Raw genomic sequence first — 23,306 nt, 5'->3', positions numbered from 1 at the left:
TCGTGGTTTGTTTTTATAGCTAGCAAAGCTGTTCCTCTTGGACACATAACATCTTGATTTTTGGAGCCCTGACCATTCTCAGTTGTCTGACTAGCATCTGTTCACACGTATTTGGTGCACACAACAACGAATAGACTAAACGCTTGTAAAATCTGCATCTTGTGCCTCTTCTCCCTTCCCCTAATCTAGCTACTACAGACCTCACTTTACCCCATTCAGGATAGCAAACTGTTGACCTGGTTTCCATTATTGGAGCTCATAAGCTTCTCTAAATTGTCCACTCTAGTTTCCTATGTGACCTGAATGGAAACTTTGATATATGGGGACTCTACGTGCGTGTCTTGCTGGGCACATGAAAAGAAATAAGAAAGGGGGGTGTGATTCTTAACTCACTCCTGCTGATGTAAAGTAGGAGTAACACCACTGACAGCTGGAGACTCACTAGAGGTGAGAGGAAAATCTGTCCTGATGTGTTCAGCATCTGGGATCGGTGGAGGTGGCTTCTGGGTAGTCAGCCAGGGGTGTTCCTGTCTCTTTTCCTTGGTGAAATCAGCAGCTGATTGGAAGCCTCAGAGCACATTTAAGAGCAAGGGCTCAAACCTAATTCCTCCTGATACATTTGCTAGTAACAGGTGTTTGTATATGTTTTTTTTTATTGAACAATTCCTGGATTTGGCCAATTTTCTGCAGTGCATTAAAGGCACCAGTAGAGGGAGATCTAACTTTGGGAACATCAAGTCCATGTGTTGAAATAACTACACTACATTGCAAGCTAAATCTCTCAAGTCCTTTCATTTTAACTGATTCTCTGCTGTACTAGAATCAGTGTAAAAGGGGCAGGAGGCAGAACCCCCACCAGTATGCAGAGCTGTTTTGAGCACTGATTGAAAATAGAGAACTAGTTAACTGCTTTATATAGAGTTGCTTTGGTAGAAAAGCTCAAAGTGGAAACACTTGATGGAATCAAGACTCAAGTCAGGCACCTATTCTTTGGTTTCTTATCTTTATTACATTAAAATATTGGAGGAAGCTTTAATAAAAGACACAACAAATCAAACTTCCTCAGACAGGAAAAACTGGGGATCTGTCTTGCTTTCCCACTCTGGGTTAGCAAAGATTTACCACTAACAATTGCCACAGAATCACTGAGAAGATGTTAGCTTTGCCAAAACACAACTCTGATTACTCCAACTGATAATTGCAGTCTGCTGTGGACCTGTTATAGTATGTTGACATACAGCCAATTTAAAAATCATTCTGGAGTTGGGGAAGTTTAAAGCACAGTCCCATGGGGAAGGTGGTATGTGGGATGGGGACAGACTTGATTAAGCTAGAGTTGAGGTTAATCTTCATTTTGCACCTGTTATTATGACTGAAAACTCACTGACTTAAAATAGTAAATTTCAACTAGCAACAAAACTAATGCTGAGGCAGCTTGCTCAAAGATGGTTAAGAACTCTAGTTGAAATCCATGTGTCTTGTTTGTAAAGGCTTAATGCATCAAATGCAATCTGAGTCAAATTCTCAGCTGACAGGTGTCAAATGTTCTGTCAAGCACACCGCAGAATACAGTGGTGTTGATAATTTGGCACAAATCACTGGAAAATAACACAAGTTCTCAACTGCTTCCATTAGGCTACCAAAAAGCTCAGCTCCATCATTCTGAACACTTAAAAAATGGAACCAGTTGGTAAAGATTCAATTAGCAAACTATTCTTAAGCCTCATCCTAGGGAGGCAAGGGGAAGAGGACAGCTTATCTAAGGCCTTTTGAGGAGCTGGCATGTTTTGTTTTTGGTCTCCAGTTCCTATGATACTTTTTGAAATCTGCAGAGGTGCTAGAGAGAATGAAGGATGAATCTCTTGCAAGCTTCCACTGTGTTCTGATGAACTGCTTAACAATTGCTTAAATAAATATTGGTTTTTAAAGCTGTTATTCTGTGCCTGCATTAACCTGAGAGAGAGCCCCTTGCTTAGCATCCCAGTTCTCAAGGCAGTCATGCTCTTGGCTGAGTGGATGTATCTCTGTCAAGCTCTTTATCTTTTGCAGAGCTGCACTGCTGGGGCCTAAATACTATGAATGTTAAATTGCCTCTCCTTTGCAACCCACAGCATAATTCCTCTTCCTCCCTCTCTCTCCTCCCCCCCACCCCCCATAACACCAGCTGGAAAAACTCAAATATTTGGCTCTGTGGTGTAGGCCTTGTGACACACAGCTCACCTGGAGCTGCTTGTCATTTTACCCAAGGCTGATGGAGGGTTTCTGATTGCATGAATAGTAGACAGGTGGTGCTGAGCTGGCCCCATGAGCCTTCTTGACTTTAAAGTGACAGATGCTGCCCTAGCTTGCAGTGATGAAGGCCACTTTTACTCAAGTGTATGAGCTCTCTCACAGAACCTGGCCGTGCTAAGCACGTTTTCCTTTCAGCATGGCTTTATTCAAGCCTCATTCTTGGATCCAGTTTTGGGGTGTCAAGGACAGGATGTGGCTCCCATGCAGGTACAGCAAGCCAGTGCCCAGGCTCTTCTCCTGCAGCTACAAAGCAGATGAGTCTGTGCTGCTCCACTGAGGGACAGCAGCTCATGGAATGAGTCTAGTGGTCAGGCCCTGGCCTGCAAATGTACTTGCAAAAGTTTACCCCATGCACTGAAGCTTGAGTGGAACAGTCTTGCTGGGCACAGTCACCATAAAAGCCCAGTAAGAATCTAAGCTCTTCCAAAGAGCTTCGCCTCTCAATCCAACAGGCTTGTGTAGGTGAAAATTATCAGCAATTAAAGTTCACCGGCTGGCTCCCAGGGGCTCTTCCCTGCCCCTCCAAAGAATTTAAGGCTCTAGCTGGTTGGCATCACTCTGTCAAACAAGGGCACTTCCAGCTGCTTGGTGTCATTGGCCACAACCTTGTCTTCTCCGTGTGCGTCTATGCATTTCCCCACTGTCTTCAGGATGAGCCACAACCGTCTGTCCAAAGCCAAGAGATGAGGTTCAGTGAGGACAGGTGCAAGGTGATCCAGCAGGAGGGATTCCCTCATGACATCACTGAGCTGGTACTCGGGCAGGGCCAGGAGCTGCAGGTGTAGTAATGTTGTCCTCTTTATTCTGGGAAAACAAGGACTCGGATCAGACACTTTTACACCAACTTTTTGTATCCTCCCAGTACTAAGCTGCTGTGTCAGCCCAGCAATCTGCCAGTGGGCGACAGCGAGAATGGGTTTAATTAATTTTTGTCACAGTATTTTTGGCAAAGTGGTGTTTCGATGGAAGTGAAGAACACTCCGTTCCTTTAAAGTGTAACAACGGTAGGGATGATACATGTTTGTGTAGCTACATGAAATTTGAGCCGAGAACCTCTAGGCACTTTACCAACCAGGAGACACCCTGCAAGGTAGCCAAGTACTGGTCTCAGTCTTCTCTCTGCTTAGCTTTAGATTTTTGTTGAGCTAGGACAAGGGCCCTCTTTCGCTATAGAGCTATAAAAACACTGAGGGCACTTTGTAAGTGATAGTAACAGCAATATCTTGGACTAGAGCATATCTTGACCTATCTGTATAAATACCTTAACCTGAATCTAGCAGGCTCTTTAGCCTAATAGACACAGGCAGAACAGGAAGCTGAAGTTAGGAAAAACTCAAAGGGGAAATAAGATGTTAATGTTTAACGATGAAGGGGACTGAACTTTGGTGCAGCTGGCTAAGGGATCTGGTAGCTTCTCCATTAGAGTCATTAAGTCCAGAAGAATGTCCTTTTTAAAAAAAACAAAAACAAAACCAAACACTGGGCCAGAGTCTCAGCTGGGTTAAATTGAGGAATGGTAAAGAAATAAGTCAGACATTTCCTAAAGAGAAACCACAGGGAACAGCAGCTCTCACCATGACTCTTTTTAATTTAACTTTCAGCTATTGATTTATGTGAATTAATAAGGGAGTAGCTGAAATAGGATTCAAATAGTAAAATTTATGAGCACTTTTTAATAATTGGAGAGGGGGAAACCAGATTGATTAACTATATCAACGTTCTCCCGGGCCTTTAAAAGGCAGAGATTGTCTGAGTGTTACGGGCAGGGTTCTAAAGAATTGGATCTGAAATTCACCTTATACCTTTATTTGTTGATCATTTTGATGGAGATTGAGGTTTATTTTTAAGTGTTGATTTAAAATTTTCACAGTTGCGCAAAATAGCGGGTGTTAAGCCTTTGTTCCCTGATTCGTATTGATTTTACCATTGAATGAAATTATGGTGGGGGGAGGTCAGACCATTATTGAATGACAGCAGAGGGTGAGATTCAAAAAGCTAAAGCTTTATAACTATTAAAACACACATTGACAACATCACCTGTCACAATAGACAAAGTAAATAGCCTTGAATCAAACCCTGATAACTTTTCAGATATTGCCTATCTGTACATTTTTATTATTCGTGGTGGAAATATTTTTTCATGGGTTTCTGCATGTGTAGTGAAATCAGTGTGTGTGGACATTTACTAACAAAAATCGAATCCTTCCAAGCCTATGTATAGATGAGCAACCCAACCTCTCGGGAAGAAAGTGTAACCCACACCTGGTTGGCGTGGCACTCTGTCCCCCTCTAATGGCACCTAGACCAGCTAGCGATTGATGAGCCTGGAACAGCCTTGGCTAAGAGACGTATCCTTTAGCTCATGCAAGTAAGCGCCAGAGGTCCTAGGTTTGATCCTGGCCGCCAACGTCTGTTGGCGTTACAAAAGCGTGGCTGTACGAAGGCTGTTTCAAAGAGTTGCTCCTCTGCACCAACTCTGTCAACATTTCATGTTCCTTATGTAACTCCTGGGGTGTTGGGAGGCCCAGCGGGGCTTTTTTAATATGATGTAAGATGCTCTGCTGAAAAGGCACTAGAGAAACGGAAAGCGTTAGGAGTTGGAAAGTGTAATGTGATACAATATCCTAGTATACTGCAGCATTGTAGAGCTTAGTACTATAATATCATGCTGGAGCCGTGGTCTCCAACCTTTTTCCACACAGGACCACTTTTTGAATTTAAGTGCAACCCAGGATAGGCCCTGCCCCTTCCCCGAGGCCCCACCCTGCTCACTCCATCCCCCCCTCCTTCTGTTGTTTGCTCTCCCCTACCTTCACTCACTTTCACTGGGCTGGGGCAGGGGGAGGGGTTCAGGCTCGGGGCTGGGGTTGATGGGTTTGCAGTGTGGGAGGGGTCTCGGGGCTGAGACTGGGGCAGGGGGTTGGGATGCAAGAGAGGGGGAGGGGTTCAAGCTCTGGGAAGGAGTTTGGGTGTAGGAAGGGGCTCAGGGCTGGGGCAGAGTGTTGGGATGCAGGCTCCAGGAGGGGGCTCAGAGCTGGGGCCAGGGGTTGGGGTGCAGGCTCCCACTGGGCAGTGCTTACCTCGAGTGACTCCTGGTTTGCAGTGCAATGGGGCTAAGGCAGACCCCGTGCTGCTCTTGGAAGTGGCCATCCCTGCGGCCCCTGAGGGGGGAGGGACATGTCTCCACCCGCTGCTCCTAGGCACTGCCCCCGCAGTTCCCATTGGCTGAAGTTCCCCATTCCTGGCCAATGGAAGCTGCAGGCAGGAGCAGCGCGGAGAACCCCTACCCTCCGCCTCCTCAGGGGCCTCACCCCCATAGGGGTGTGCTGGCCACTTGCGGGACTCAGCACACGGGGCTTGGGCAGGCAGGGAGCCTGCCTTAGACCCGCTGCGCTTCTGGACTTTTAGCAGCCAGAGATCACGATAGACTGTCAGCGACTCCAGGATCGACCAGTCGACCGTGATCTACTGGTTGGTGACCACTGTGCTATATAGCGTGTTGCAGCATTGTAGAGCATGGGACTGTTTGGGGGTAACACTATAGAATCCTACGGTTGTGTCGAGCATTATGCCTAGAATATCGTGTAGTATTAAAATTATACTCTGCTCTCTTCCCAAACTCCCCTGTAGTAATGCAGGTGACTCCTTAGCATGACTGGCTAGCAAATACAATTAACCAAGCTTGCCATCTCACTTACATGCAGCACTGGGAGAGTGGAGCCAGGATGGAGGTTTCATCATGGGAATGTCTTCCAAAGCTAGGGGCCAAAGGAAGGCAAGGGTGAACAGCTGCTACCCCCAATGCCCTGGACACACAGCTGTGACTAGAGAGTCCGAGCCTATATGAGAAGTGTTCAGAGGAAGCACTCAACACCTGTCTGCATCAGACCCTTGCTCCTTGGTTCCCATAACAGAATGGAACAAAACTGGCCATGGGGCGTTCTGGAAAGGCTGAGATGCCAGGAGCTGCAGGAGCAGGGATGTTACAGGTTAGAGCGTGCTGTGCAGGGGCAGGTTGTATCCCCATTGTGCATGCCTGGGCAACATGCCCTTTATTTTCATGGGCAGCAAATTCTTTCCCTAAAGTAAATTTAGATACACATTCTAGGATGTCAGGGCAGAGTTCAAGTCACTCATAGTGCCACCTGAGGTCTGCCCCCTCCCAAGGCCCCAGCATCATCCGCCCCTTTTGAACCACTGGACCATCTGCCCACCCCCCAGCTTCATTGGGCCCCACTTACGTCCCCCCAGCACAATCTGACCCCCAGCACAGTCTGCCTACTCCCATGCCCCCTGGTACTCAGCCCCCTCCTGTGTCTCCATCTGCTCTCCTCACATTCCAGGTGCCCCAAAATTCATTGCTGGGGCGAGTGCCTTACCCTCTGGCATTGTCCAGGTGAATGAGGAAGCCTTCATCCCCGAACTTAGTGAACATTTCATAGTGATGACGGTCCATGTTCCCTTTTGAGAGAGAGAGAGAGAGAGAGAGAGAGCATATTGGTCTTGCCATATGCTGGGTAGTGACTGAGTGCCCCTTTGAACTGGCCAGCGTGAAAACGCTGGTGCTATGTCATTCTTCAGGCCCGTGCTGAGCAAGGGTTACTTGGCTTGGGGTGGAGTATTTGTGCAACACCAGCTGTGAGTCAGGAGGCCTGGCGTTACTTGACAGCGGTAATAGTTTGCTCTCCCTAGTACCCCCAATCCCAAGATCTCATCTCAAAGTGCTTTACCAGCAGTAATGAAATTACCTCCTTGCTGGCTAAGTGCGGTGCTTATATGACCCTCATCTCCATAGTGTCTCAGAATCTATGAGAGATTAACCCCATTTTACAGTTGGGGAAACTGAGGCACAGAGTGAGGTGAAAGGAGTCACCTAACGGGATGAACCCCAGAGCTACTAACTCCAGGATCTGTGTTTTTTTTGCCAGGTCAGGCTCCCTTTCCTGGATCTTCCTCCAGGAAGGTGAGTGGAAGATGGACATCTGTCTATGCCAAGGGCGTTCAGGTATTACAGTGATGAGGGCATATAAATTCCCGGATGAAAGGATATTGGCGCCTCTTACAAACGTCTACATCAGTTGACCTCAACCTGGCATCCAGGGTCTGATTAGTGAGACAAGACCACAACGGGGCAGGCTGCAGAGGGATGGTGGATAGAAGCATATCTGCACAGTCCTGCCCAGCTCCAGATAATAAAAAGATAATGAGAACCACTGCCTTAGTCCTTGTGCCCCAGCACCTCTTGGCTCAGCAGTTCAGAGCCCCGGCACCTCTGGGCTTGCTGTGTCCGTTATGAATGTAAAAAATCTGCTTGAACCCCGGCACTTTGTTTGTTACAAATTAAGCACTGCCTGTGTCCATAGGGTCACCGAGGGGCTCTGTGTTGGCTGGGCATTGTGTGCTTGCGGTAGGGAAGGGAGCCTCGGAGACCGTAGGAGTCTCTCAAACCACCTCTACGGAGCAAGCGTAAGATTTGGAAAACTGGCCTCTGAGCGACCTTGAGAATTACTGGGGGGCGGAGAAGGGAAGAAAGACTAGACGAAGGGAGGAGGTGTAGGAAGATGGAAGGAGATGAAGGGGGGGTGGGGAAGGAGGCGAGCAGGGGATTGTTGTTCTGTCCATCATACCGATCAAGAAGTCAAATATGGCCATGTCGATGATATTGAGCAGCCGGTTGCCGCTGTTGTAGGGGTAAATCTCCTTCACTGTGTTGCAGTAAAGTGGATTCACTTCCCACCTACAGGAAACAGAGGGGAAGCATGAACATAAGGCGGCTTCTCAAACGCATCCTCCAGGAGCTACTCGAAGGCAGGGATGTGATCGCAGTTGCCCCGGCCAGCTCTGCCTTGCTACGGCTCTGCAAGCCTGGAGAATGGGCAGAGTTGAGACGCCAAGGGCTGGATTCAAGTCTGGCATGGGCAGCAGCGGCTCCGCTGACGAGTGCCAGCTGCTTACAGTGGGGCTGAGTTTGGCCCACACTGCTTCTCAGTGCCTGCCACATTTAGCTGGCTACCCTGCTTGGCAGGTTTGTTGTCTCTTGGCCACAGCAACGATATTCCCCCACTCCCCTTCAGCTGAGTTAAAACTGCATCCTAATAGCAGCAGCTGGAGGGGAGAGATGCTGCATCAGGCCCAGGCATTAGGAGCTGGTAGGCTACATGCAGGCAGCCTCTGAGTCTTGGTCTCCACCTCTCCCCCACGTGCATGACCACTCGCCCCCTTCTTGCTACTCTGCTGCCTCCTTCCACTGCACAGAGCTGCAGCATTTACCCACTTACTCCTCTTTTCCAGCAAACGAGTAGGACCGGATCCAGGGGTTTGGGATGGAAAGTCTCGGGGCCAGATTGAGAGACGGCAGGAAAGCGGAGAGGGATCCCTCCAGCAGGTGAGGGTTCCCACACACAGCGTACTCCGTCTTGCACATGTACGGGCATTTCGCAAAGAAACACACGTTGCTGGCTACGGGAAGAACAGAGAGCCAGCTAGTTAATATAATGAATTGGCTACTGTATATGTGCACCGCTGCCCTCTGCTGGGTGGGGTTGGAATGGCTCTGCTTTGGGTCATAGGCCCTACATTGCCACCACCCAATGGAGATTCACCTTTAACTCAGGTGCTGGAAGTGCTGTTTATGCAGCAGGAAGATCCCAGTGTTGCCAGGCAGTTCTGAGTGGCTATGACATTTAGCATTGTAACAGGAAGTCCTAGATGGCCACCAATTCATTAGGGTGTGCCGTAGCGTTAGCTGTAGTCAGCTGCATACAGCACTGGCTTATGTCTCTATGTGTGTGCTTGTGAGGGGCAGGAGTGGTGGACACTCTTCACAAGTGAGGGGCTACTGGTGCCCAAACTGTGTCTCCGTCCCTCCTGCGCTGCCCCTTTTCCCCAGGCTCCTGCCCCTGCGCTGCCTCTTCCCCTCAAGACTCCACCCCCTGCTTGCTCCTCTCTGCCAGCTCGCCCTTACGGACAGTAAAAAGTGATGGAGCCATGACCCTCTGGTCCCCCCCCTTCAGGCGCCCCTGGAGGGGGAGGGGGAATAAATCCTGTAGGAAAGTTGCAAATGATGGAAGCAAAACACTCTCTGGACCAGATCCTCAGCTGATGTAAACTGAAGTCAATGGAGCTGTAACAATTTACATTGGCGGAAGGATCTACCTCTCTACCTGTTGAAGAGACTGCAAGTCATAATGTCCGAGAGAGAGACACCACTGCCCTCTACAGGATGGAGTCTGAGTGTCAGCGTTGGGTATAGCCCACCTGTTATTCCCCACTTCATTTCCAACTAGCTACGTAATAATGTTACATACACCAAACCACACTAACAGAACGTTATTAAGGTTGCCAAGACAAGTGCTCAGAAGTTAGGAGATGCCAGTTTTGGAGCTGCCTGTGCTTAATTCAGCCTCCTTGTGCTTGTGCATTACAATACACTCTTTAATCACATAGATATAATCCAGTTCTCCAGATCAGCATTCAACTGCCTTAACTGTGAGATCATCCTTTCTCTTTCTGCAATACCCTGCCTCATTCACTACACACCTTCCACCTTCGGCAACAAATGAGGCAGGGGCGCTAAACACAACAGCCTCATTCGCTACTCAGCCCTGATTCGGTGGAAGACGCGATAGAGGTATTATTATAAACATGTGTCATGCAGAGTTTGATCTCTCCAATGCAGCATCTAGCGCACACTTCCTCTGGACCTTTCCTGTGTACACCTCTTTCCCCATCCGCTTGGTACTGCAGAATGTATTCGTAAAAGGAACTCGCTTCTGCATCTTCACTCACGTACCGGGTGAAATGAAGAAGACGCTCCGTAGGATTTCATTCTTGGTGACCTCCAGGATGTCCTTGGTGACGTTGATCAGCCTTCCGATTGTGGGCGGGACCCGTCGGAAATCCAAGATCCTGTGCAAAAGTGAAAATGTGTCAATCAAAGGGTACTGAAGCAGAGTCCAGGAGGTGGGGAAGGGAAATGGTTTCTCGGCACATGGTAGGGCTGGGGAAATGGTCCAGCAACTGAATCCAAACCCCGCTCCATATAAAAGAGCTTGTTTCTATTCTGAAATCATGCTCCTTTTTAAAAGTCTGACAACACTGCCAAATGAGAATCTTTCTTGTGTGATCTCTAGCAAATATGCAAGCCCATTTTACACTCCAAACCAAAAGAGGTGTGGTCTGGGATTTACTGCTTCGACAGCTGGGCCTTGTAAGAGTTTGGAGACTGGCTATTCCATCCAGGATCTGCTGTAATTCTAAGCATCTTTTCCCCCAGCCAATTTATCGTGTATCCATACGAGTCTGTTGCCTCTTTCAAGGGTGAGAGACCGCCAAGGACCTGCACAATGTTGTGTTTGACACTCTGCAGAGATGTGCTGAACCTGCTACAGCACAGCACAGACAGTGGGAAGCTGGGAGGGACTCGCACACACACCAGGAGCCACTTAGCCGATTGTCTCAGTTGATTCATCTCACTGATCTCACTTCGGATAATCAACAGCCTGGGGCTGAGGGAATTTTTAATGATGACTCTGGGAGTGGAAAACCATTGCTGATTCCTGAGTCAGTAACCACTGGGCAGGCTCAGTAATGCCATGATGCAAACACTGAGCAATCACTCAGCTTCCAAGAATCAAATGTGAAACTGAATTTAGCTTGTCAATTACTGAGCACTTTAAAAAAACCAATATTTCGCTGGTATCTAGCTGCTTTCCTCTTCAGACTTCAAAGCACTTTAAAAAATTGAGCAGGTGAACATAAGAACGGCCATACTGGGTTAGACCAAAGGTCCATCTAGCCCAGTATCCTGTCTTCCAACAGTGGTCAGTGCCAGGTGCCCCAGAGGGAATGAACAGAACTGGTAATCATGTGATCTAACCCATGTTGCCCATTCCCAGCTTCTGGCAAACAGAGACTAGGGACACCATCCCTGCCCATCCTGGCTAATAGCCATTGATGGACCTATCCTCTATGAATTTATCCCGTTCTTTTTTGAGCCCTGTTATAATCTTTGCCTTCACAACATCCTCTGGCAAGGAGTTCCACAGGTTGACTTTGCATTGTGTGGAAAAATATTTCCTTTTGTTTGTTTTAAACCTGCCGTCTATTAATTTCATTTGGTGACCCCTAATTCTTGTGTTACGAGAAGGAGTAAATAACACTTCCTTATTTACTTTCTCCACATCAGTCATGATTTTACTGACCTCTATCATATCCCCCCTTAGTCATCTCTTTTCCAAGCTGAAAAGTCCCAGTCTTATTAATCTCTCTTCATATGGCAGCTGTTTCATACCCCTAATAATTTTTGTTGCCCTTTTCTGAACCTTTTCCAATTCCAGTATAACTTTTTTGATATGGGGTGATCTGCACACAGTATTCAAGATGTGGGTGTATCATGGATTTATATAGAGGCAATATGATATTTTCTGTCTTATTATCTATCTCTTTCTTAATGATTCCCAACATTCTGTTAGCTTTTTTTGACTGCTGCAGCACATTGAGTGGATGTTTTCAGAGAACTATTCACAATGACTCCAAGATCTCTTTCTTGAGTGGTAACAGCTAATTTATACCCCATCATTTTATATGTATAGTTAGGATTATGCTTTCCAACATGCATTACTTTGCATTTATCAACATTGAATTTCATCTGCCATTTTGTTGCCCGGGCTTTTTCTGTAGCTCTTCAGTCTGCTTGGTATTTAACTATCTTGAGTAGTTTTGTATCATCTGCAAATTTTTCCACCTCACTGTTTACCCCTTTTTCCAGATCATTTATGAATATGTTGAATAGGTCTGGTCCTAGTACAGACCCTTGGGTGACACCACTATTTACCGCTCTCCTTTCTGAAAACTGACCATTTATTCCTACCCTTTGTTTCCTATCTTTTAACCCAGTTACCAATCCATGGGAAGACCTTCCCTCTTATCCCGTGACAGCTTACTTTGTTTAAGAGCCTTTGGTGAGGGACCTTGTCAAAGGCATTCCTGAAAATCTAAGTAAATTATATCCACTGGATCCCCTTTGTCCATATGCTTGTTGGTCTCCTCAAAGAATTCTAGTAGATTGGTGAGGCATGATTTCCCTTTACATAAACCATGTTGACTTTTCCCCAACAAATTATGTTCAGCTATGTGTCTGACAATTTTGTTCTTTACTATAGTTTCAACTAGTTTGCCCCGTATTAAAGTCAGGTTTACCGGCCTATAATTGCCGGAATCATCTCTGGAGCCCTTTTTAAAAATTGGCGTCACACTGGTGTCATTAGCTTTGTTTTATAGATGGTTAAACTTGAGTCCCAGAGAGCCTGAATGGCATTGAGGCACAGGGAGTCTAGGTGTGTCGCTCCAGGTCACAGAGCAATGGCAGAGCTAGAAATGGAAAGAACTCAGTTCTCCTGACTCCCTAGCCTGGGGTTTGAATGATCTAGCTACAGGCCTAACAGCCAGCCTTATGTAAGTTGCCTTTGTGAAAGGAAGAAGATGGAGTGCAAAAAGCAGCAAAGCAGCCGCATCCCTTGTGCTTAGTGGAACCTCTCCTGAGGGAGAGGAAAGCTGGCTCCTTTTCCAATGGGATTTCATTTTATGTTGTTATCTGTAATCTAGCGCTGGTGAAGGGGACCAGGTTAGCCCTCCTCAGGGTAACAGCCTGTTTCACTGTGGGCTTGCTGCAAACAGAAGTTGCACCGGTTTTATTCAAATCAATTTGAAACCTGATTTAGGTAAACTGGAGCAACGGATGCTTTGACATACGTTTAAAACTGGTGATATCGATTTAGCCAGCACCTGTAAATGTCCTGATGGGCTCTAAACCATTATAAGCTAAGTTTAAACCCATCTAAGAATGTCTGCACACAAAGAGGCAACGCTGTAACTAAATCGGTACAACTTTGTGTGTGTTGACCATCCTTAACACCCCAAATGGCCCCCATCCTTAACAGGGCCAGACCACTTGGAGGGTTAAGAAGGGCGAGTCGCCTCTGGGGTTGGTTAGTCTGCGCTGTCTCTGCTAACACTGCCAACTCATGGCTGCTTTTGGAATGAGGACATCTGGAACTGGACTGAAACTACTGGCTCATTTTATATCAGGCTTCCAATAGGCTTGGGATGGAAACTGGCAAATTTGGACAGGTAAATCAGAGATGAAAGGCTCTCCCCTGTCACCCAGCCCCTATCTAATTGAACTCGACTTCAAGGAAAAGAAAGCAAGGGCTGACAAGAACAGTGTTCTGCCTTACTAGAGATCAGTGAGCACTTTGAATGGGGCTGGTAATTCACTTCAGAGGGACTGGAGAATTTACAGTATGGAAAACAGGCCTAATGCAATTCTGCATTTCCCTCTGAAGTGGCAGCTCATGGAACAAACTCTCCTGCATTGTCAGGTGTTTGTTTCCTGTCTCAGTGAGCAACAGTGACTCAGAATATTCTGTATGATTAAAGGCCTGATCCCAAAAGGATCTCAGCCGCTGCATATTCTTACTGACTTCCATCAAGCACTTCTCAGGATCAGGACCAAAATGTGTAATGACTAGGCACAAGGAGTGGCTGCAGATTTTTCCCATAATGCAAAGCTGTCTCCTTTGATAGTCTTTGGAAATGGCCTGACTCGAAAATGGAAACAAATCTGGATTTAGCAAATGGCCTTTTATCCCTCCAAACCTCTGTTAAAAATATAGGATCCAAATTCTCCCAGACTTGGAAGGGTTTGAAATCTGGATCTGGACCTAAATGCGGCAGCTCAATAATCAAGGGCCATTGACCTCAACAGGAGTTTTGCACAAATAAAGACTCACTAAAATCTGGCTCCATCTGTGCAGTGAGGATGTGCGACAACAGCTGGGATTCTAATTGTATCCCCTTTTGGCTGATTGTTTTCAGAATGGAGTCCAGCCACTAAGCTACTTTGAAGCAGTATTTCACAGCCAGTGCTGTTTCCAGAAATTGCAAACCAGTGTCAGCCTCCCAGGGAAGGGTTTGCATTTCAAGAACCCTGGCTCTGTTGTAGCTGGAAGCTACTGCAAGGGAGGAAGAGGACAGTGTCTGACTGTTTGGAGTTTAGGGTGAGCAGAGGTTTTGATTAGCGATGGGAGAGAGAGTGGCCTGGCCAGAACAGTGAACTGGGAGTTGAGACTCCTGAGTTCTAGTCCTGCCTTTCTGTGCCTCATTTTCCCCATTCACTGCATGGAGGAAACATTTTCTTGCCTCACAGAGTGGGTGCTATGAGTTGGAATTAATTAGCATTTGTAAAGTGCTTGGAAGTCTTTGGCTGGAAGGGGGTATAAAAAGGGAAAGGCTTATTAAATCCCATGTGCCTACCTACCCTGTCTCATTTCCTCCCCTGACTTCCCTGCTGGGGTGGTTGCCTTGGAGAAACAATACAGTTCACCAGTGCTACAGGCTGGCAAGCTACTGACCCATTGACAACAGGTAATTCATCATCAAGTCCGTCTTCATGCACGTGCCTAATACAAAGCTCAGTGAAGTCAATAGGGGTCTTTCCTTTGACTCCATTGGGATTTGCATCCGGGCTATAGTCCCACAGTGAAAGATGTTTGAAATACTAAGCTGACACTGTGCTTGACGTTGGCCAAAAAGCTGCTCAAGTCTTGCAATGCCCAATCCTGCTTCCTCACATCAACGCTCTTTGGCCTAGAGTTTGACAATGGGAGTTAGGCATCTCAATACCCTTAAAACTCTTGCCCTTATTAACATCCATGAGAAGAAGGAGGCGGCCCATACCATGACTTGGATTCCCCCAGGTCACTGCGGGTTTTTAGGAACTGAATTAATGGCTTTTCTCCCTAGGAAGTGAGAAGAGGAGTAACTCAGAAGCTCCGTGTTCTGGGCACAAATACCTGTCAAGGTGAAAGGCGGCTATTTCCGCATTGTGTCTCTGAAAGTCAGTGAAGTAGAAACAATCTTCTGGAGTCTCTTCCTCTCGTTCCTGTCTGAAAGAAATGAAGGGGTTACTAACCGGGCCAGGAGAACACACCCGGGGAAGGATGGAAGCGACCCGGGAGCAAGGTGGGAAGCGAGCTTTTCAGAAGAGCCCAGGGCACCGCAGAGACCTGCAATGCTTGTGCTAATGACATTCTCCGAAGGACAAGAGCACCAGGCTATGGCTGCTATTTAAAAGGCACTGGTGATGGGCCAGGGATGATTAAAAGCAACAGGTGGATGGAGCAGTGCTCAGATGCTTATTGGAATGGCAGACACACGGAGAGAGGCGGGAGGTGGACGGTGCTTCTGGGGTTTAGAAATGTTTGTGCCTGAACGTAGATCAGGACTGGCAGCCCCAGAAACCTTGTTTATCCACAGGGCAGCATGCAGCCTGGGGCCAGGCTGCCCTGCCAACATGCCTCACTCCTCACCACCACCTCTAGGGGGGCAGAGCGTCTCGCTCTCCCTATCTCTTTGATTCCTGGTCCTTCTGCTGAGACTGGCACCAAAAGCCTTAGGGTGCGTCTACTCTGCCACTGGGAGGTGTGATTGCAGCATGTGTGGTAACAGTGGTCACTCAAGTATACGCCCAGGGACCTGGGTTGGGGGCTAGTCTGTGAGGCCACCCATGCTGCTACAGCTTCACCATTGCAGTTACTAGAGCTAGCTGAAATCTTGGTCAATCGAAGGCTACATCTGCTGCAGTCACACCTCCTGAGAGCAAGTAGCCATGGCCTTACCGTCAACCGTGGACATCTGTCCTTTAGCAATAGGACTGAGACCAGCCGCCTATTTCTCTCAGGCCACCAAACAGCCATCAGATAGCGATTCTGAGTTCCTACCGTCTCTGTTTATGAAGCAGCACCGTCGGTTCCGTATCCCCTGAGCTAATCAGTCCTCCAAGCTCATGTGTTTAACAGGAAAGCATGCTAAAATCCAAAGCCTGCTGGCCTTGTCTCCTCACAGCAGGCGAGCCAAGACATACCTTCCTACCAGCCCCAGCTAAGTGAGTGTCTTCGGAAACTATATATTTTACCTCTTGGAATTAATAGAGACAAGCCATGGGGAAGAGAGAGAGAGAGAGAGAAGCCTCTCTTATAAGCACATAGTTGAACTCAGAAAAGCTTGACCCGTCATTCCGAGCCAAGGCAGTGCGCAGAAAGCAATCTGAATGGAAATAAATGTAAAGGGCCAAAAGGGCTATAAATAAATGCAGAAGCAATTTAAAACTGCTATTCAAGTCTAGCAGCACCATGAGATAGTTCCTGGAAATAGACATGGGACTTAAATAAAAAAAACAAATAAAGGAAAATAGGAATTCTATTGGGAAACAGCAGAAATGTATAGGCCTCAACAATCTTCTTCCTTTGTCTCCTTCTTTAGAAGTTTTTAAGGTCAGGCTTGACAAAGCCATGGCTGGAATCGGTCCTGCTTTGAGCAGGGGGTTGGACTAGATGACCTCCTGGGGTCCCTTCCAACCCTGATATTCTATGATTCTAATCTCTCTCTCTCTCTCTCTCTCTCACACTCACACTCACACACACACACACACACACACACACAGAGCACGGTCTTGCGGCGTCAGCAGTGTGGAGCGAATCCAGTTTTAAATATGCAATTCCAACAACAGGTGTAAGAACTTTGTGTGTTTTTCTGGGCCATGCACACCTGTCACACAGTGGGAACAGCCAGTGATAGCTAATTTTTATAGAAGCCTTTTGCGCCATCAAGACAAGGTTTACTGAGTAAAGGAGACAAAAGATGCTAATGCAGTTTCCACATCCTTTGTCAACCTGTGTTACTACAAAGCCAGGTGGTCAGTGTCCCATTGCTTCACCACATCCACTCCAGCCTGGAGCTATTCACTTGCATCATGTCCTTCCCTGCTGAAACATTTCGGGTTGGTTGCTGTCAGTGGTTATTTGCGCAGAGGGCTCTGCTAAAGAAGCCAGAGGTCAATTGCCTTTATTCTAGCGTAGGCCACCTTGCTTAGCGGCTAGGTGAGGCTATTTTGGGGAAAAGCAGCTGCAGGTGATTTAGAGCGAATACGTATGTACACTCTCCTTACCTCATGGGTTTAAACATGGCTTTCCCAAAGTCCTGGAACCTCAGGACCAGTTTCAGGTGTACACCGCTGGGCTTCACAACTTGCATCAGGGAAGGAGAATAAAACAGAGTGGGAAATTCTTGGTTTGACACTGGTAAAATATTTCTTAAGTATCATTTTGTAACAAAGAAATTCAACTTCCTTCTCCACATGAGTAAATCTCCCAACTCACTATGGATAAAATAGCTTGTGTCAGCTGGTCTATTTATTGGTAATTCGCTGCTGCATCTCACTCCTACAGTTCTTGCCATGGTAATTTTCCCTGATCCTCCTCTGTGCTAGGCACACTATTTTCCTTTAGCATTTCTAGTCCTCAGTCATTTGACATTTTTCCTCTGCGATCTTGGATTTCCCCATCTCACTTACCTTTATTGAACAATAACTGAGAGTAAAAGCTGCTGGTGGTGTATATGTGCAAGTCAAAAAATCCGCAGTGGGAGCGCCAGATGGAAGCTGACTGCCTGGATTCTGCCTTCTGGGAAAATCTTCAACACAGCCCAGGAGCGTAAGTGGGGTTGGCCCAGGAGCCAGGGCCGTGGTCTATAGTATGCCCACTCAGCTGTTCTCACCAGGCACTCAGTGCTACATGTATTCTACTCTTTTTGAAAAAACAGAGTGAACAGGGGGCTGAGAGCTGGTCCTAGCGGCTGTGCAGGGTGACAAAAGTGCTACATTGGCACCCACTGCAATTTAAAGTGATTTTCATGCTGGTGAAAGCTGCTAGCTTGTTTAAATCCTGAGATGGTGGGCGGAACCTCCCAAAGAAACGGAAGCCCTGCCCCCTCGTTTAAGCCATAGAGCTCAGGATTTGTGTGACAAGGCTGCATAGAGAGCCCTGGAGAATGGAGCTCTCTGCTTGTTCTCAGAGCAGGTACAGCCTGGGCACGGAGCAATATGAGCTTCCTCCATGCTGCCCTGTGAAGTTGTCTCAACCTCAGGCTGGAAGGGTCCCCTCTAGGGGTTGTGGGGGTTAATGCACGTCCATGCTCACTCCGGGTTTGACTCAAAGCTCACTACGTCAATGCAAAGACTCCCAATGCATTCAGTGAGTTTGGGAGCAGTTCCCCAGTTCTTGGCCTCGCGTGCTAAGACTAAAAGCAAAGGCACCAATTAATTGCACTTGTGGTCATGTGCTTCTGTGATCTGGATCCCAGTTCCACTCGAAACAGAACTCAGGCCATCAGCTTTCTTCACACAGGCCAGCAGAGAGATAAGGGCTTTGGCTCAGCACTGACCTGGTCTGGATTTGCAACTTTCACCTTTATTTTTTAAGGCAGCAGTTTGCACAAAGGCTGAGGAATTACTGAATGAAGCAGGAAATGTTCACATGGGATTCAGGGAAAATTCAAAGCTGCTATTTCTTTTACATGCATTGCACTTAACAGAAGAAAATGTCCTCTCCGTACAAGGTGTCAGGTTTGCTAAGCTATCTAATACAAGGAGGTAAAATGAGGTGCAAGTAGCTAGGACACAAATGAATCACTTACTCTGGGTGCAGTCACAAGCTCCTAATAAAGCTTTCTCATCCTGACTGTAATCTGCAGGGAAAGAAAAAGTGATAAGAGAATCATTCACATTGAACCTGGACTCATTCTAGTAATGTTTCATGACCCGGCCTCTGCCATTTCAAAACAGATACGTGCCGCTGGAGACTGGTGCTGCTGGAGTTAACCCACTTGCTGCGAAGCAAACGAAATGAAGCGAGGTCAGGTCGGTCTGGTGTCTGGCTCAGGACGACTCTCAGAAAAGGCGGAGTCAGAGACCAGTGTGAGTCCAGCAGTCACTTCTCACAAGTGACTATCCCCCTGGCAGCCAGTGTCAGAGTTTGGGTCAACTGACTTGGGCTCGTGTGTGGGTGTAAAGGTAGCACTATCTGCAGGGGTCCTCAACCATTTTCTTTCTGAGGCCCTCCCACTCCATGGCCCACCTCAAAACTCCATGGCCCACCTCTGCCACAAGAACTGTTTTTCTGCGTATAAAAGCCAGGGCAAGCGTTAGGGGGGAGCAAACAGGTCAATTGCCCAGGGCCCCATGCCACGGGGGCCCACGAAGCTAACTTGTTTAGGCTTCAGCCTCAGGAGGTAGGGCTCAGGGCCCTGGGCTTCAGCGCCATGTGATGGGGATTTGGCTTTCTACCCTGGGCCCCAGCAAGTCTAAGGCCGACCCTGTTTGGCGGACCCTCTGAAACCCGCTTGTGGCCCCCCACCAGAACCACTGGTGTAGACACTGGGTCTAGGGCTGGAGCCTGTGCTCTGAGGCCCTCTGCCCTCGTCAGGTTTCAGAGCCCAGGCCCCAGCCCGAGCCCGAACATTTATAATGCTCTCTTAGCCTCGCAGCATGAGCCACAGTCAGTCGCCCCAGACTCGCTGCCGTGGGTCTTTTGTTTGCAGTGTAGGGCACTTAGGAGCAGGTCAAAAAAATGGAAAACCTATTTTCCCTATTTAAAATCATGTTGATAATGTTATTGAAATTTGTCAGTTACGTTTTCAATAAGGTTTTGGAGAAAGTTTTATACCAAATAAAAATAAAACCCCAAGGCTTGAAGATTGTCCCTAAATGTGTGCACGTATTTATTTTTTACAAAAAAACCTTTTCATTTGAAAGATTCCAACCAGTTCTATTCTGGTGCCAAGCGAGCAGCCTTTCCCAGCTCTTGTTGAATGTGAGTATATGGAAACTCTTACCGGCACTGACAGTGTTAAAATCTTGCATGTCATGAAGGAGTTTGTTAGTGGCAGGGCTGGATCTGGGATACAGCCCATAGCGAGTGATGCCCAGGTGGAATTGGAGCCAGCTTGCTTCCTGCCCGAGCTGCAGCAGTGAGTCAGGAGATGTTAGGTTGAGCTCCTCTCTGTAAAGCTTGTGTCTCCTGAAAAACATTACGTTATGCGATGAAAAGGGCACATCACTGAATGTCAATCCTTAGTACTTCAAAACAAGCAGACTGTGGGTTTTCAAAGAGCTGGGAAAACGCTATTAACCGACAGCTCCAGATTATACAGAGCTTTCCAGTCACAGATAGCAAATTGCCTTACGAGAGTGGGTAAGGATTACGATCTTGATCTTACATGTGAGGAAACTGAGGCACAGAGAGAGTGAGAGCCTTGTCAAAGGTTACCCAGCAAGACTGTGGCAGAGTTGGAACCAGAACGCAGGTCTCCTAAGTCATGTCTTAACCACGTGACCGTTATTCCCAGTGTGGTGTTCTCTCTGCCAAACCGGAGAAAGCAAAAATATTCTTTTCATTACCTTAATATGGTTATACGGGGTAGTAGCTAGGGACCCCCGTTGGAGTTCCATGCAAACTAACAGCCTCACAATCTAGGATTTAGACAATATGCAAGAGGAAAATAAACAGACAAATGGGGGAGGAAGATACCAGCAGAAGTTCTCATAGTTTTACAATAGCTTCCCACTTTAGCTGCCGGGGCAGCAGTCTGAAAGCTCCGGCTGGTGGGTCAGCAGAGGGGGAGCTTCTGCTAGTCTGTTGAATGAAACTCTTGTGGGGAGTTGGAAGGCAGGGTGGGAAGGTGAGTCCATAGAAGGGTCTTACTCGTACAGAGATGCCTGCAAAATGAAAAACACACTGAACAAAGGAGAGAAAAGGCCACGGTGGGAAGAAGCTGCGTCTGCTGAATGTTATTGGGCAAACTGGGGATAATGGGACTTCCCTAGCACACGGGCGTTGTAAGGATAAATCCATGAAAGATTGCGAGTCCCTCAGATACTGTAGTGATGGAGGCAGTCAAGTACCTAAGATAGTCATTTTGAAAAGGGCAAGTTTCAGAGAATAGTATCATAGGACTGGAAGGGACCTCAAGTCTTCCACTCATGGTAGGACTAAGTATAATCTAGACCAGGGGTTCTCAAACTGGAGGTTGGGACCCCTCAAGGGGGTTGTGAGGTCATTACATGGGGGGTTGTGAGCTGTCAACCTCCACCCCAAACCCCACTTACCTCCAGCATTTGTAATGGTGTTAAATATATTAAAAAGTGTGCTTAATTTATTAGGGGGGGGGCCACACTCAGAGGCTTGTGGTGTGAAAGGGGTCACCAGTAAAAAAGTTTGAGACCCACTGATCTAGACCAATGGTTCTCAAACTTCATTGCACCATGACCCCCTTCTGACAAAAAAAATTACTTCATGACCGCGCCGGAGGCAGAACCGAAGCCTCAGCCCGTCTGAGCACTGTCACCCTGGGTTCGGGCGGGGGGGGGGGGGGGGAACTCAAGCCTGACCACCCAGTGTGTGTGTGTGGGGGGGAAAACTGAAGCCTGGGGCTTCAGCCACAGGCAGAGGGCCTGTAACCTGAGCCTCACCGCCGCCCAGGGCTGAAGCAGCAGCTGAGCCCCACAGCCCAGGGCTGAAGCCCTTGGCTCAGCTTCAGCCCCAAGTGGTGGGGCTCGGGCTTTGGCCACAGGCCCCAGCAAGTCTAACACCAGCCCTGGTGACCCCTTTAAAACAGGGTTTCGACCCACTTTGGGGTCCCGACTCCCAGTTTGAGAACCGCTGATCTAGACCATCCCTGACAGCTGTTTGTCTAACCTGCTCTTAAAAACCTCCAGTGACGGAGAGTCCACAACCTCCCTAGGCAATTTATTCCAGGGCTTAACCACCCTGACAGGAAGTTTTTCCTCATGCCCTAAACCTCCCTTACTGCAATTTAAGCCCATTGCTTCTTGTCCTGTCCTCAGAGGTTAAGGAGAACAATTTTTCTCCCTCCTCCTTGTAACAACCTTTTACGTACTTGAAAACTGTTATGTCCCCTCTCAGTCTTCTCTTCTCCAGACTAAACAAACCCAAATTTTTCAATCTTCCCTCATAGGTCATGTTTTCTAGACCTTTCATCATTTTTGTTGCTCTTCTCTGGACCTGCTCCAATTTATCCACATCTTTCCTGAAATTCGGCGCCCAGAACTGGACAATGCTCCAGCTGAGGCCTAATCCGTGTGGAATAGAGCAGATGAATTACTTCTTGTGTCTTGCTTACAACACTCCTGCTAATATATCCCAGAATATGGTGTATTTTTCCACTGCCATTTGCAATGATGTATCTGCAATTCCGCAACCCCTTTCTAGAGTGGTTTGGGCTGGGTTGGCTGTAGAGACCCTTGTCCGCTGGCAGCGTGTTTAAATCAGAGCCCTGTGAGACTGGGTGGTTTCAGTTCACAGGGGTTTGCGTGAACATTTATTTCGGTTACGATCTGCAGAGTTTTTGCACTTCCCTTTCCCACCACTCCGTGCCCTCTCTCCCGTCCCAAGTTTTACTTTGCGGGTTGGATTTAAAAACTCCCCAAAATTCAAAGCCCACCTCACTGGAAACAGCAGAGTCACAGATGGTGTTGGATGGGAATCCTGGAGAACGACAGGTTTTGCACACCTTCTGGGCCAAGCCCTAAATCTGCCCAAGCTTGCTCAAATAAAGGATTCCCCTCCTCCACTCGCCCTGATTCATCAGCATCAGCAAACCTGCTTTGAGTCACTGCTTTGTAATTTACGAGCCATCTTCCGCATGGTTTGGGGATTCATTGCAATCGTTTCTCAGGGCTCTAGTCATAACAAAGTACGTTAGGGCCAAGGCCAGTGGGAAACTTCTGTGGCTTAATTCATTAATGCCTGAAAAGCAGCCTGTGCTCTGCAGATGGCTGGGGCTAATGAAATGCCGAGCTCCTAGTCTATTTTATACAGTTTCTTATACCAGGTTCATCTCCACAGCAGCTGAGTGCATTCCAGTAGTGGATTAAGCAACATGACTAACGTCTGCCACACGTGTTTTATTCTCAGCTCATGTCCCCAAGAGAGCATTGGGCGTGGAGTTGGTCGGCAAACACATTTTCTGTTTCGTGAAAAACTTTGGGATTTCAAAGAGTTTGTCTCTGGGACAAAAAACTTGCAACTATTTTTATGGACTGAAATTCCTAACAGCAACAGCAAATTGTTTGGGGGTCCACTGAAATGGCTCATGTT

General features: G+C 47.5%; 1 protein-coding gene across 1 annotated transcript in view; it reads right to left on the bottom strand.

Moving 5' to 3' along the window:
* Positions 1 to 2,831: 2,831 nt before the first annotated feature.
* FAM20A (FAM20A golgi associated secretory pathway pseudokinase) overlaps positions 2,832 to 23,306 on the bottom strand; it is a 40,201-nt gene continuing 19,726 nt past the window's right edge. The window contains exons 2-11 of the mRNA XM_077833823.1: positions 20,023 to 20,207; positions 18,826 to 18,876; positions 17,300 to 17,378; positions 15,147 to 15,239; positions 10,085 to 10,200; positions 8,571 to 8,751; positions 7,920 to 8,029; positions 6,672 to 6,753; positions 5,991 to 6,050; positions 2,832 to 3,096 (exon numbers count right to left, since the gene is read on the bottom strand). Of these exons, the coding sequence (XP_077689949.1) occupies positions 2,832 to 3,096; positions 5,991 to 6,050; positions 6,672 to 6,753; positions 7,920 to 8,029; positions 8,571 to 8,751; positions 10,085 to 10,200; positions 15,147 to 15,239; positions 17,300 to 17,378; positions 18,826 to 18,876; positions 20,023 to 20,207 (1,222 nt within the window). The remainder of the gene's footprint in view (positions 3,097 to 5,990; positions 6,051 to 6,671; positions 6,754 to 7,919; positions 8,030 to 8,570; positions 8,752 to 10,084; positions 10,201 to 15,146; positions 15,240 to 17,299; positions 17,379 to 18,825; positions 18,877 to 20,022; positions 20,208 to 23,306) is intronic.

The sequence above is a fragment of the Eretmochelys imbricata genome, chromosome 14 (assembly GCF_965152235.1).
Source record: "Eretmochelys imbricata isolate rEreImb1 chromosome 14, rEreImb1.hap1, whole genome shotgun sequence".
NCBI classification, from domain to species: Eukaryota; Metazoa; Chordata; order Testudines; family Cheloniidae; genus Eretmochelys; species Eretmochelys imbricata.
This window is presented reverse-complemented; position numbering and strand designations above follow the sequence as displayed.